Source organism: Rhinoderma darwinii, chromosome 10, assembly GCF_050947455.1.
Source record: "Rhinoderma darwinii isolate aRhiDar2 chromosome 10, aRhiDar2.hap1, whole genome shotgun sequence".
In the NCBI taxonomy this organism is placed as follows: domain Eukaryota; kingdom Metazoa; phylum Chordata; class Amphibia; order Anura; family Rhinodermatidae; genus Rhinoderma; species Rhinoderma darwinii.
In genome coordinates this window covers 101772558-101788065 of record NC_134696.1, presented here as the reverse complement: position 1 = coordinate 101788065, position 15508 = coordinate 101772558, and the positions used below count along the sequence as shown (strand labels likewise).

The 15508-nt window shown below is 43.9% G+C and overlaps 1 protein-coding gene across 6 annotated transcripts in view; it reads right to left on the bottom strand.

The window, feature by feature from the left end:
- Positions 1-4101: 4101 nt before the first annotated feature.
- Positions 4102-15508, bottom strand: part of GRAMD1A (GRAM domain containing 1A) — a 118135-nt gene continuing 106728 nt past the window's right edge. For 5 of the 6 annotated variants that reach the window (XM_075840427.1, XM_075840429.1, XM_075840426.1 and 2 more), the window contains 5 exons: positions 14592-14768; positions 12502-12586; positions 11279-11386; positions 10466-10586; positions 4102-8622 (listed from right to left, as the gene is read on the bottom strand). In XM_075840427.1, the coding sequence (XP_075696542.1) occupies positions 8533-8622; positions 10466-10586; positions 11279-11386; positions 12502-12586; positions 14592-14768 (581 nt within the window). In that variant the 3' untranslated portion in view covers positions 4102-8532. The remainder of the gene's footprint in view (positions 8623-10465; positions 10587-11278; positions 11387-12501; positions 12587-14591; positions 14769-15508) is intronic. The other variant, XM_075840430.1, reaches the window with a different exon arrangement.

The following is a 15508-nucleotide window of genomic DNA, read 5'->3' as shown; positions in this document are numbered from 1 at the left end:
TGTAAATTGGCATAATGGTGACATAACAGAATCCATTAGTCATTTATATACTATTTAATTACAATATTTTGGAGAACTAAGACTCCAATACAAAGTGAGAAATGTATAAGCAAATAGAAGTTGAAGGACCACTAGCCATGGGAAATTGTCCCGGCTGGCTTAATTCTGGTGTGGAGTCATGATACAGCCAGGAGCGCTCGCAAAGATCCACGTCCCCCAAACCACATGTAGAAATGATAGAAAGTCACATGTGACACTAACGCCATCATACATCAGCTATAGCGAGCGCTGTAGTCAGTTCTACATCCAGCAGGAAATCAATGGGAAAGTCTACCAGAGAGGTGAGGTGAATGTGTCCTCTTCCAGTCCTCCACCATTGTAAAGGTCTCCAGGGTTGGCATTGCATGAATAATGGATCATGTAACACAACTTGACTATTTGCAGACATATTGGGCTTAGAATTACTGGAACAGGAGGTTTGGGTCCATGTAAGTTTGTGGCCCAGTGAAGGAACCTCAGGAGAACAAGTCTGCGCTCAGCCTTAGACATGCAGATATCGCACCATCGTAGTCAACCATATTTTACCCATGGACACTTAATATCTTGTTGGAACTGATTGTGAGAAAATATAACAGACGTTGCTATATCATTCATCTAGAAGCCATCCTAGATACATTGAGGTGGAAATGCTTGACATAGACACAACTCAACCGTGAAGAATGTCCAACCACCGAGGACCATGGAAGGTCTAAAGGAAAACTTCAGGATCTCCAGCAGTCAAGTACTCTTTGGTGGTGGGCTATGGATAGACCTTAGAGACATGGACATAGAATATTGACTGCAGAACCATCTAGTCGGCCCTTATATTATTTCCATTTTATTGTTCTCCTCGGATAGATATAGGTTTACATTCACTTACTGTTGATTATTTTCCAAACTCATCTTCTTGAAGTTTGAGCGAATGTCTATACAGTGGGGTCACAATGTTCCTCTTTCTTCGGTTATACCTCTAGCCATGGATCAAGCGTCCTACTAGATTTCTCTACTGCCTGGTCACAGAAGACAATCTCCTTCTCTTCTGAAGACCTGACTAAGACAACTGCGAACATGACGCTCAGTCAGAGGATTCTTTCTCCAAAATGGCATTATTTTACATTTGGAAACATTTAGTTTCCATTGTTTTGAGCATTTTCCCAGTTTAGCCCCATTTTCCATGTTACAGACAACTCCAGGAATATCAAGCCTTGGAAGATTGTCCCCCAGTCTGGATGAGGTCATAGCCTTGGGCACCATAAGACACCCTCCACCAATTGATCACAAGAGGAAATAGTCCATCCTGTGCCAGAGATACTTTATGTCCTTCCAACCTTCCCATGCATAGTGAGCAATCTGATTGTACATCTGAATGGACAGATCCTTCAGAGGTTGGAATGCCTTTCAACTTCTATGATTAGCTCAATAAAGCCAGCATTGCATCTTAAAGGGGGTCTCCGATTTTGACAATCCCTACTTAAAAGGGTTCCTTGACAATAAGCAGATCTTAAAGTGTCCCCCTGCTGGGACCCCCAGTGATCAGCTGTGATCTGTGGAGTAACCTGGCAGTAAGTGTTGAATTTCTCTGCAGCGCCACCACAGGAGAAATGAAGTATTACACAGTGTCCAATTATATCAATGGGTTGTCTGTGTAATACAGGACAGGACAGGTCCTCCAGAGCCAGAAAAGCTCCTTGTAACCACTCTCCACTCTGAACAGTAGACCCTATTATGAAAATTTCCAGACTAAATGGGCTCCGGAGCTTTATTTTAAGCTCTGTTTGGAGATTTTTCAGTACTCACTGAGTTTATTTGCAATAATAGTAATGTTGACTTCTCCTCTTCAATCTAAGAAATCAGTAAGTTCTACCTTGATTGTTGTGTATAAGATTCCAAGATCTATCAACAGCACCAAATAGGTCGTGGGAAGTGTACAGAGCTCTGTAGCCCCTTCATGTTGGGGATCAGTGACGCCACCAGGTCCCCACCACTGTGATCTTCTCACTTCTTTCTAGGATATGTCAGAAAGTACAACAATATAGAAATATCCCTAAACAATGGGAGACCTGGAAGTCACCACCTAGTGAAATACGGCCTGAAGTCAGGGAAGCCTGGCGGAGACACAAATGCTTCTTCTCCAGTTGCGTTGGATCTTCGTCTCTGCGGTCGCTCCATCTCATAACTTGTTACGTATTTCACATTGAGCGTGGTTTGCAGGATTTGGTCTTAGCAAAGTCGTCAGCAGTTTTTGGATAGCAGGGGGTTAAATTAAAAGCTCACAAATCATTAATAATGCAAACTTGCTGAGTCGGTGCTTTCTGGCTGAGCGGAAACAGGGCTGAAGGGCAATAAAAAACATTAACCCCTTCAAATCAAGGCCTATTCTGAGCTGTAATTAGGTTTTGTGGATGTCAGAAATTGGCCGCACAAACACATTGGTGGAAAAAGCTCGTTCCCGAGGGCTTAGTCTGTGCCGGTATCTTGGTAAATTGGACAGTTCATAAGACATTTTTGCAAAAAAATAAGCCGAATGATGTGGGACCAGTTGTAAGATTTCTCATTCTATTTTTATACCATGGGTCCCGTTGATGCTGTAGACACAGAATAGTATTTTATCGGTGGTTTTATAAGGTTAGACACCAACATTATAACAGCCGGTGCTCCCGTAGTTCTACTGAACCAAACATAGATCACCATAGGCTTCTATGGAGAACCAAGTTCTGGCCAGTAGAACCACACCGGGATGGGGCGATGCAAGCGAGAAGGGGCCATGGATAGCTTCATTATCTTTTCCCACTGGCAAACAAATGCGTGGGTATCCGTTCCAAGGGTCATGGGAAGGTGGTGGGTGAAAGACTGTCACGAAGGGTGCGTGGACCCACTGGGCCGTACCACCTTAACGGTATGGCAGCTGACCAACAGGACACAGGTCAAAGTCTACAGTTCGTTTAGGTGTACCAGTGGTAGCTTCAGACAGTAGAAAGACAGGCTCGGCTGGGACTAGGCAGCAGTTAGGCACCAGGCGTGGTGAAGCAGCACAGGCGAGGTACTCAGCACAGCACGACTCCAACTGAATACGGCACTTGGACCAGGATAACACTGGATGCACGTTACAGGTAGCAGGAACGGGGAACGCTGGAAACTGGAGGGACTTAGGGGTCCATTTGCATAGACAAACTTAGGTAACGACAACAACGCTCAGGCAATGCAGGGAGGGGCAGAGCCCTTCTTATAGTACAGGGTGATCTGGGAGCAATCAGCTCAATCTCACACATGTGTGCGCTCTGGCTCCTCAAGGCTGGACTGAGCTTGCGAGCACATCCTAGTGGTCACTGCGGAACAGAACGGCCGTATGTGCAGACATCTCTGGAGAGAAGAGAGCTGACAGGATGGGAGGAGTTCGTGGTCAGTGACCACGAACGTTACAAAGACGAGCACTAGGTCTTCTACTCTGGATTGTGGTGGCATGAATCAGCTTCAGAAGATGGCTCTATTTTCACTACGGCGCCCCCTTTCCTCTATAAATGAATATGTAGTACCCTGTGGACCACTAGTGCCAACCTAAAGTCCATAATAGCGTGGACCCACCACCTAGGTCAGTGTTTGCTCCAGACTAGACCAGCAGCGTCATACATCCTAGGATGTATTCAACTATGAACCCAATGTGGAGATGGTCTACGACCAACCATGCCAGGGTCCTCGTGAAATTGTACCACACTGTTGACCAGCCCTGCCATCCTCGCATGTATTATTCTGTGGACCCACCTTATTGCATGTTCTAAAATACACAGGGTTTGCCCTCTTTCCAATGTGCAAGTTATTCTGGACCTGCGGTGCCCACGTCTACACCAGCTGTACCATACCAAGGTGTTTCAAAATGGCGCAACACATGGTGGACCAAGAATGCCAATTTTATAAGTATCATAGTATAGACCCAGGACACCATCTTCATTTATTCCAATATGTTGTACATTGTATACCAGCAGTGCCATGCCAATCGGTCCTCCTGGGCAGTGCCATCTTGGTGGGTGCTCAATGTAGAGACAAAGTATCACACACCACAGCAAAAACTTTCAGATGATTTTTAATAAATATTAGCATGTTGACAAATTATTCACACACAGTGTATTCAAGTCTATCTAAACCTGCACTGCCAGGGGCTAGAATAACTCTAGGAGACGGAGAAGGGGGCGCAACCGCGATATAGCCTCATACCACCAAAGGTACTGCTGAAATTAGGACTACATTTCTGATCCGGCCAAGTCATCCCCCCCAAAATGGTCTTTTATCTAATATATTATGGGACATATAATAGTCACAGGGTATATATTAGTCATGGGGTATTGTCGGACCTCGATGGCACCATTGTGATGGAAAGAGGTGTCTGAATAACCCAACTGTACCCAAGTAGCTACAGAACACCCCAAAAATTATCATAAACTGGACCCAACCTTACTCAGTCCCTCCTTATACAACCGCACCTCATACTAGTATATTCAGAGTAACACCCTTAAAGTGACAGTACATGGATTTGTGCAAAATACATTAATACAGTGTGAAAAGTAGCTACAAAGGTGAATATTGAAGACTTTGAATACTAGATGACTATTACTCCTTTATCTTCAACAGCCTAGAGAGAGAGGGGGTCTACAGGTACAGCAAATATGAGCGACAAGAATTCTTCACAGAATAGGGGTGCCATCATATTCTAGATGTGAGAAGAATTAGAAACTATTGGGAACACTTGACCTGTGCAAAGCCAAGAAAACACTTAGGGTGTTGCACAATCATAGCGTTTTGCAAAAATGGCGTGTTCCTCCTACTGCTGCTCAAACATGAGCTATTACAGTATCCAGCAGCAAAATGGTTAAAGGTAAAGTCATTACATTGTAATCCCGTCTCTAGATTATGGTCATTCGTAAAGGGAAACTCCACTCCCCAATAGTGCATGGTGGATTCGCTCACATCGGTTTTTGCCCGTCTTGGGTCTCAATATAGTTTTCCTATATTAGACATCCACATGCCACGGCCGATAGAAAGTCAAATCATTCATGTATGCTTTTCGGATGGTAAGGAAACCGGAGCACCTAGAAGTAAGCCCTTGTAAACATGGGGAGAACATATAAACTTTATGCCGGCGTTGAACCCAGGACCCCCAGTCTGTATCAGATCTTGATGGAACAGATTATTATTGTTTTTCCTATTGGCTTGACATAGGTGCTGCCAAGCGTATTACCAAAGCAGTCATCAACAGGTGACTTCTATCCATTTCCAAAGGAAAACATGGCTAATAGTATGACAACCCTGAAGCTGATGGGAGTTGCCATTTCAATTTGACTGAAAGAACTTATAATGGGACTTAAGTTTGGAGTGAAGGGGGTTGCATGCCAAATATGTCACATAAGGTTTAGGAGATCCAATGATACAATAACACATTTTTTTTACATTCATATGCCAAATACTAAAGAAACTTGTAGGCCTAGACAAGTAGACCAAGGTTTATAGACCTAAGCTGTACACCAGAGCTTGTAGACCTAAGCTTGCAGACTTAAGCTTGCAGACCTAAGCTTGTAGACCTAAGCTTGTAGACCAAGACTTATAGATCTAAGCTTATAGACCAAAGCTTGTAGACCAAGGCTTGTAGATCAAGGCTTGTAGATCAAGGCTTGTAGACCAAGGCTTCTAGACCAAGGCTTCTAGACCAAGGCTTCTAGACCAAGTCTTGTAGACCAAGGCTTGTAGACCAAAGCTTGTAGACCAAAGCTTGTAGACCAAGGCTTGTAGACCAAAGCTTGTAGACCAAAGCTTGTAGACCAAGGCTTGTAGACCAAGGCTTATAGACAAAGGCTTGTAGACAAAGGCTTGCAGACCAAAGCTTGTAGACTAGGGGTCAGCAACCTTCGGCACTCCAGCTGTTGTAAAACGACACCTCCCAGCATGCCTTGGCAGCAAAAGGCTGTCAAGGCATGCTGGGAATTGTAGTTGCACAACAGGTCGGGTGCCGAAGGTTGCTGACCCGTGTTGTAGACCTAATCTCGTAGACCAAGGCTTGTAGACCTTTGAGCCTGTCTGCCGCTAGATATGTTGTGATAATGAAGAGCTGTGGCCCCTGTCTAATGTGCCAGCACAAAGGTCCTAGCTTCCATGTCTTATGTGAATACAGTTTGGTGAGGTATTTTACACACATAAATATCTTTGGGTCCAGCCCATCGTCACATCACTTCCTGCCTCCATCATATACAATTCATGCACAAACATCATCTGGGGGTTCTGGCAGTGACTTAGGGATCTGCAGCTCAGTGAGGACCCCAGCGGAATATGCGGCAGTGATGAAGTTAATTGAAAATACTTTACAGGCGTTTTACAGGAATAATAAATTAAACACACATAAAGGTCATCTGCGTTCCAGCAAAATAAATTAACATTGGTCTAAATAATACAGGTAGGGACATAAATGAACCAATCATAAAGGGTTTACAATAACCTTGTCAAATTTAAAGTGCCCTTGTCATCTACAGTGGAAACAGTCAGTTTGTAGAGGAAGGTCTTCATTTGTGTGACTTCTATTGAATTTAGGGGTTCTTTAAAGTCTCAAAATAAGCAAAGCAACTACTACTAGCAGTGGGTTCCCCTACCTGAACCCCTCTTCTATTCCCTAAAGTTGAGAACTGTTTCCAGCACAAGTCTCAGGACTGGAGAATGGCAGGGACGATCAATGTAAACAAATGATGGCAAGGACCCCCATTGACTACAATGGGCAGCCGCAACTGGTATATGCTTCATCTTCAGAGCAGCAGCTTTGCAGGTAGATTGAGTAGAACATTTGCAGCTCCTCCACCTCAAACAACTGATTAAGCGGGTTCCTACCAGCAAGTACCCCAACAATCAGTCCTTTTGTGGAGGAACCAAGAAGGAGTTGACTTTTTTTCTTTTATTGTGCAAGAGATCCTAAAGGATTAATGCACAAAAGCTTGTAAGGATCTTAAATGTATAGGGTTAGACTAGGGCTGGGAGGAGAACTACCCCGTTGCACAACGCCACGTCCAAAAGAATGCCCTGAATCTCACAATGTATGCAACTTTATGTGTCTGTGATACGAGATCGATGGAGAGTTTCATCATGCTGACAATTGGCAGAGGGAAAATTCAAGTCGCTTCAAGAGCTATGTCCCCATCTAGAGGAAGCCTAGAACAACTCTATCAGCAAAGGATCTCATGCAAACGTCATTGAGCATGGACCTAAGCTTGCTGCATAAACAATCAATCTAAAGAAAGACACAGGATCCTAATAATAAAATACATGATAAAATAATGATGTTCACCCATGTGTGCTGAGGGAGCTACGTTCATATCCCATGCAGATTAAAAGACTGCTGCTTCTGGTCTGTAGGTAAAAGATCCACTTTAAAAAAGTTGCTAGAGAGATAAGAAGCCTAAAACATGGCTAAAAAAAAAAAAAAGGCATCCCTTCTGCTAGAGAAGAGGTCATCTCCTTACAATAAATAAATACCTAATAATTCTAGAGTAAAATCGGTTTGCTCTGGGGTGTATGAAATATTGGAGGCTTCGTCTAGGGATAACATTCTCGGACTGTAAGAGAGGCACTCAGGTTCAGCTCTCGGCATTAATGCACAAGGTGCTTTTTAACAAATAATACCTCAATAAAAATCTACATTCCGTCGAAGATGGGGGAGGGGAGATTTTGATTCATTAGCAGGAATGTGTTCATGGTCAAAAGTTAGAATCACAGTGCTGATTTGGAGTTATTAACACTACCCCTGGGCAAGACTGTAAGAATCTACTCTAGAATTAGAAAAAAAAATTACATCTCAAACATAATGTATATGGCATTATGATGGTGCCCCACACACCCCATTTTAAGGGCCATCCCGTAAGACCACAATGAAAGTTCTCTTGGAGTGTCGTACTATGGAGAAAACCAAAAAGGCAAGTTTCAGGTAGTCATGTAGGTCCGTGTTAAAGGAATGCCAAATCTGCGTCATGGGAAACCTGCCCCACAGCAATTACGGCCCTCCATATTGTCCATACTAGTTCATATCAAAAGGTTAGGTTTCCAAATTGGTCATCGCCACAAGTCTTTCAATGGTGGGAATTTCAGCCAAGACGTGCCAAGGTTCGTTTAGAGTCCAAAACAAAAACATTAAAATTTCTCAGACAAATAAAAAAAAAGTTCCCTTTGATACTCTTTTTTAAATAACGGTGAGAAATTGATGTACTCTCATCTAGGGAGTAACCATTCTCCCCATACTGCAGCTTATTGTACATCTCATCATCATCAAGTAGAGTTGTATCCCGGTAACTTGTTCTTGAATGGTATCCAGCCCTCCATTCACTAGGGCAAGGTGTTAGCGATGGCGCCGTCACGTGCTCAGGTCACCAAACTCTTCTTCAAGAGCAAATCCTTATCTGGGATCTACTCGGTGAATTGTCTCCTCCTCGGCAAAGATGTCCCATAGGAACTTCGTAAGGAGATCATGGGTCATGACAGAGCGTCTTCTTCTTGACTTGGTGTGGTGGTGGCATCATTCACCAAAACCCCCTGTTGTAGTCTCTGCAAGGAGGATCTCATCTGGAAAATAAGAAGGAACATTGGACACGTTAGGTTGGGTCAACATGGATTAACTTAGGCTTTCATCCTAGGACCTCTTTTTTTTTTATTGCGGCCAAAGGCTTTTACAACCCATAATGGGGTTTTCCATTCGGACCACCTTTTATGGTCCATTGGTGATTCCATGTTGGATTGGCACACAGTGGTTCTTGTCAGAATCCATTTCCACCTCAAATCAGAACGTCCCTATTAAAAGGGATCGGAAACCCAAGTGAGCTGCTGAAAATGCCTGGAAAGCTTCGTCTGCGACATATCGAAAGGGGTTGGCGAGATGAGACAACACCTTTAATTATACATCTCGTCAGGAAGTAGTCTAAGGCCCCTCCGTGAGATAAGAAGACACCAGTATTATAATGGCACAAGGTAGGTGGGGGGGCCCCATTACAGATTCTGCGCTGGGACCCAGGAACTTGAAGAAACGCTTCTGCCTGGAGTCTAGAGGAGCTGTCATGGCGGCCAAATCAGTGGTCACCCAGTTTTATCAAAAAGTGATAGAACCAAGAACTTTTTGACTAGAACCTGTAATAATATGACATAATAAGACTTATATTTACTGTTTTCGTTATTATTTGAGGGGGAAATGTTCTGCCATGAAATAAAGACCCACCATCTCCCACCGCTTCTTTTTTTCGTCTGATACTATCTGTTGCTCTTGTTTAGTCTCAGGACTATTTTTTTTCAAAATTGGTGGGAGAATTGATATTAAATGACTCACGAGAAAATGAATATCACAAGAAAATGAATATTGTGGGATCTAAGATTGACAAAGTAATTAAAAAAAATTCAAGAAGAACAAAAAAGTTGGTTAATTAATATTTGTTACCAATTTTCCATCCTGAACTCATCAGAATAAGTCAAACCAATTCTCTCAAAGTAACCTAATGGTGGGAAAATAGTGGAAAATTACTTTAAATCTGACCAGTTTGGCCGATCCACTAAGACACTTTAAGGGTAACTTCACACGTGTCGTATGTCATTGACTTTTTGGCGTGCGGCTAATTACCGCTCAGCAAGACCGTGCGCGTTTTGCCACAAATTTCTGCGGTTCTGTGCTGCGGGTTTTGGCCACGCGGCTTCTACCAGGTGTGACGACTGTGCAGTAAACTTTGAGGGATGGCAATTAGATGTGCCGGACACCCAATTATTCTTAGGAAGAGGTGGGGGGGGGGGGGGTCCTGATCTCCATTTCCCCTCCCCCCATAAATCAGTAGTTCCTGTAAATATATGAAACTATGTAATATATCTTATTAGGGGGAGGTAGCACGTTCCGGCAGCCTGCAAATATTCCAAAAATCTGGTCACCTGTGTAAAATAGTAAATAGAAAAGAGGAGGAGGGAGATGCAGCTGCAGTATCTCGCCCTCAGTATCTCTGTGTAAGGCTACTGCTGTGAGAGGGTAGGAGGAGCGGCAGGGGGAGACGTCTGATTGGCAGAGAGAACAGATTCGAGCTCTATCATCACACAGCAGGCATGATGAAAGTAAATGTTCTTCCTACTGTTGACGGTTTGTTACAATTGTATCTAGTTTGGCTAAACAGCCTGGACTCCAGACTGATACGTTTTATCTGCACTGATACATTGTAACAAACTATCAGGACAAGAGAGGAATTACCTAGACTGGATTGGGCAATTAGGTCTGAATGTAAACAAGAATGTTTCTATTCACTGACAGAAAGCAGAGATCTTGAAAATGATGATGAATTCAAATACAAAGTATATTCCATTTTAATTGAAGAAATGTCCATTATACAATGATTGATCTTAGACTTTTGTTATAGGGGCTGTCCCGTGACCCTGCACTCACCTCGTCTAGCAGTTGTACTGAGGCGCGTAGCGTTTGCTTCCATTTCTGAACCTCTGCGGTGTGGAAACGTTTCTGAAGCTCCAGTATTTCTGCCCAATCCGCTGATGTCTGAGGAAACCTCCTATGGATAGAAGAAGTCGTTACCCCTCAAGGTACAATCAGTAGGGTAATATAACCATACAGATGACTTGTGGGTTTGGGTCAGAACAATATATGGGGTCTTCGCTCTCCTGCTGCTTATCGGGATTGGAGGAGGATCTTGCTTTAGGGCACAACCAAAACCCTCATCAATGGGACAACTACTCCTAATCTCCCAGTAATTAGGGCTCATGGGAATCATTACATAGTTGGAAGCACTGTTAATTCCTTGATGTAGCTGAGATGAGTTTGTCGTTTGCACGGTGTACTGTAAATCCCTATTGCATTATCTTAACCGTGCCCGCAGTCTGTGGATTGGTGGTCTGGTCCGTCCACAGTCTAGTGGAAACGCTTTCTTTATTTTATATTTGATAATGTTGATTCTTAATTTGTCGACCAAAAAATTACATTTATCTCCTAAATTTTTAGAATTAGGGGCACAAATTATTTTTTTTTAGCTCGGAGCCCTGAATCTATAAAGGAACCAGGACCAAAACCTTTAAATACAAACATTTACCACTAAACAGACTCTCAAAGTGCCAGTCAGGGGCTGAATCCAATACAGGCGGTAATAAATCAAATTTTGAATACTAAATATAGCAACAGGGTAATAGAGAATCGGACGGGGCAAAATCTGGGGGCGAGATCTGTCCATAGAGTTAATAAAATATTTACCCTTGGGACACAGCATAACTCTGCCACGTCTGGAAGGTCCGAGCCGTGTGCTCCAGAGACCACAAGCGGTAGAAAAGCATCATATTAAGAACCACCAGGACCAACAACCTGTAGAAAAGAAAGGGATTATGGGTACAAAAAGTTGAGGTCAACATTTTGTCAATAGTCAAGGTAGTAAACCAAAACTGTAACCAGAGTCACAAGGTCCATCCCTTCATTATGTTCTAGCATCTATAACCCTGGGCAGTACTAGGTGATTTCCAAAAAATTTCAACTGAGTTGACCAACGTCCAAACCTTCTTGGTTAGAAGACGTCCATAGATGGGCAGATGTTACATTGACACAATGGTTGAGGAGATATCTGTCCACCTATTTACCACCACTTATGATTGAGCATTTCCTTCTATATTGTCCAAGACCATTCGGTGTCTATGGCTAAAAAGATCAGAATAGTCGAATGAGGAGTTGGTGGTGGTGGGTCTACACATCTACAATGTATAACCAACTCATTGTGAGGGTTTGGAGTCATACACACAGCCACCACTGTCCACCTAGAATGGTTAATCAGTCATAGAGTGATTTTATGAAGGACTCTCCATGGATGAGATCTTAGGCTAGGGTTCTCTGGATCTATCATGGTTAGATACCACTTAGGCTAGAGTTCTCTGGATCTATCATGGTTAGATACCACTTAGACTAGGGTTCTCTGGATCTATCATGGTTAGATACCACTTAGGCTAGGGTTCTCGGGATCTATCATGGTTAGATACCACTTAGGCTAGGGTTCTCTGGATCTATCATGGTTAGATACCACTTAGACTAGGGTTCTCTGGATCTATCATGGTTAGATACCACTTAGGCTACGGTTCTCGGGATCTATCATGGTTAGAAACCACTTAGGCTAGGGTTCTCGGGATCTATCATGATTAGATACCACATAATGCCCACAATTGGTTACATAAGATCATGAGTATAGTCATTGAATTTACGATAAACCCACACATGATAACACCACCGAGACTGAGGCACAGTCATCCAACTCTATGACAACATAGTGATATCATCGTGGCCAGGACTGGACCAAAAATGGTCTCCCGGAAGAACCTCAGACTATTCATGTTCACTGCATTAGAGGTGGTATGCAGCCAACCTTGCTGTACGGAGCTTTATGTTAGATCATTTCCACTGTGTGTAGGTAGCACGTAGGTGGATTTCTTACTCACACAATACTGATGACGAAGAGAGTCGTGGGGATGTTCTGCGGTGTTCCTCTGTCGGAGAGGTGGGAGAGCTGTGAGGAGATGCTGCCTGTGGGCAAGATGGAGAAAGGAAGAGGGGGGATGAGTACAAATATCCAGAGATTAACAACTTTTTGTTTTTACAATGGACCCAATGACATTCTGGAAAGAAGCAAAAACTCAAGGTTGTGGTAAGTAATCATGGAGCCCCAGAGCAAAACTCATAACGAGGCTCTACCTCGCTAGGATCACAATCTGATGCAATGGGTTCCAGAAATGGAAAGATCATGATTACCATGGTCTTTACTGTTCCTTCATTCTTTGGCCTCCACTACTGCCCTTTCTCCTACACACTCTGATCCTTTCTTCACAGAGATCTCTAACTGGATTTCACCTATGAGGCTCCTTTAATAGTGAGGATGGCCCTCACTGAGCCCGCTAGCCTGGAAGACATACCCATGCCAATATAGAATTGATTGCGGAATTCCTACATAGTCCCCCTATGGTGGCCATAACTGCTCCCACAAGGTTTGTCACCCAGGTTTTGACGAGTCGTGATATTTTAATGTATAGCCAAGTTTGGTGGAAGGTTAGATTACAATTTTAATAGACATATTACCCAGAAACCCACTAGTACAGAGACCCGAAACGACAGCATCAAGCAGTTTCTGCAGAACTTTGAAACCTACTACAATTCTGATAGTCCTGCGATCAATAGTCCGGACTTCTCCTGTTTTAGTCCCATAGTCCAGCATCAATGTAGTTGGAATGTGAATCATACTGTATTTTAAGGGGATATGTTCTACAAGCTTCTATAATCAGGGGGGCAGTTCATTTAATATACTCACTGTCCAGACACTGAACAAGCCGGGAATGCTGCAAGATTTCAGCTCTGAAGCCTCGAATTCTGAATGAAGATGAATTCTACAGATGTGGAAAATCTTAAATTGCCATTTAAGGCATCATATGCCATTGAATTCAAGTATAAATAAACACGGGTGGAGTGCACCATCATGGCGGCCTGCCAACAAAACCATAAACCTATGACAACAGTTTGTACACTATGGACCCATAGAGACACTATGGACCCATACAAGTAGTTCTACGGGCAGCGGCTCTCATCTGCTCAGACTTGCAAGTGTTAAACATCAATGTCCAAAATCAAGTCCCTATCCTCTCTCCCATATTGTCACCTGGATACAGTAACTACAGCGAGCAGTAATTGGATCCGTTACTTCCTATGGATCTTTGCTAAATTGGCTCCTGAGGGGTGAAGATTATCTCCAGCCATAAACATAAATGAGGAATAATCTGCAGAACATAAAAATCCCATCTCCTCTGCCTTCCCTGTGGTCATGATGGAGATAGGAAGCACGTTCCGGCGATCAGACCACTTATAGACCTGGTTCCCTTTGTAGATTTGGCACTACACACGTCAACTCAATGGAGGTGGTAGATATATGGAGTAAAGGGGAATCTATGGCCCACACAAACTGGTCCGTTAGGGTCTCCATGAATGGCCCACGGAGTGAAGACCACACAATACTGGCTGATGGGTGTTATAGGCAAAGTTGGACTTGAGTCCCATTGGCCCACCAGATGAATGGTTAATTAGTGGAAATAGCGACCTGCGGCTTGGTCATCTTCATAAAGGGTCTCCACTGCTACCTAGGTTTACCAGAAGATACTATAGCGGTCCAGTCTGACCTTGGTCCTATGCAGTGACCTGAGGTCTTAAAGATAAGCGAAAACTTAGACCAGGCAGGCAGAATATGCGCCAAATTTATCCCAGTGGCGCACACTATATGATAAATTTGGCGCATTTAGCTAAACACTTTTCTCTTCCTTACCCCCCCCCCCCCCCTTGGTTGGCTTATTATACTCCAGATTTTTGCACCAAAATGTTTGCGCCTCATTTTAAGCCACGCCCTTTGTGTCAGACCACACCCATTCTTCTCTGGGCCACTCCCCCTTGTTGAACAAGTTGAAGGAAGGTCCTAAAACAATTAATAAATACGGTGCACGGCCATATAAAATCTGCCCCTGTGTTTCTCCTTGCGCGCTTGTTTTGATACCTGATGTTCTGGAGTGACGGTTCACCCGGATATTGTCCAGTGGGGGAGTGACCGTGCTCAGCGGGTCCACAAGATGGTTCTTCCAGCTCAATGTCCGCTTCCGACGCCGTAACGCCGGCTTTTCTCTGACTCCCAGTTCCTCCACACAGGACTGTTCCAATTTGACCACTGCTTCTGCTGAGAGGGGGAAAGAAAAAGAAGAGAAATTAGTTAAAGAAGATTAATACATTACCAGCAGGGGTGTACAAAAGAGGGTCCTAATTTAGATTCTTGCAATTGGACCCCTCCTCTCCTCCTCTGGTGGTTCATAAAAAAAACAGAACTTCCCTACTTCAGAACAGCCAAGCCCAGTGCTTCTATTTCTTGTGGGAGGGGTTTAACTCTTGTGGGAGGGTTTTTATCCTTGTGGGAATGTTCTAATCCTTGTGGGGGGGCTTTTCCCCTTGTGGGAAGGGTTCAACATTGTGGGAGGGCTTTCCCCTTGTGGGAGGGCTTTTATCCTTGTGGGAGGGCTATTTCCCTTTGGCAGGGCTTTGTGGGAGGGGTTATAGCATTGTGGGAGGGCTTTTCCACTTGTGGGACGGCTTTAATCCTTGTGGGAGTGGTTCCAACATTGTGGGAGGGGTTTTTCCCTTGTGGGACTGCTTTACCCTTGAGGGAGGGCTTTTCCCCTTGTGGGACTGCTTTACCCTTGTGGGAGGGCTTTTCGCTTTTCCCCTTGTGGGACTACATTACCCTTGTGGGAGGGCTTTTGCCTTTAACCCTTGTGGGAGGGCTTTTGCCCTTGTGGGGGTGCTTTACCCCTGCCTGGGGGAGGACTTTAACCCTTGTGGGAGGGCTTTTGCCCTTGTGGGAGGGCTTTAACCCTTGCGGGAGGGGTAGCCTTCAGGCTGGTTCTTTTGTTTGCTAACATTGTA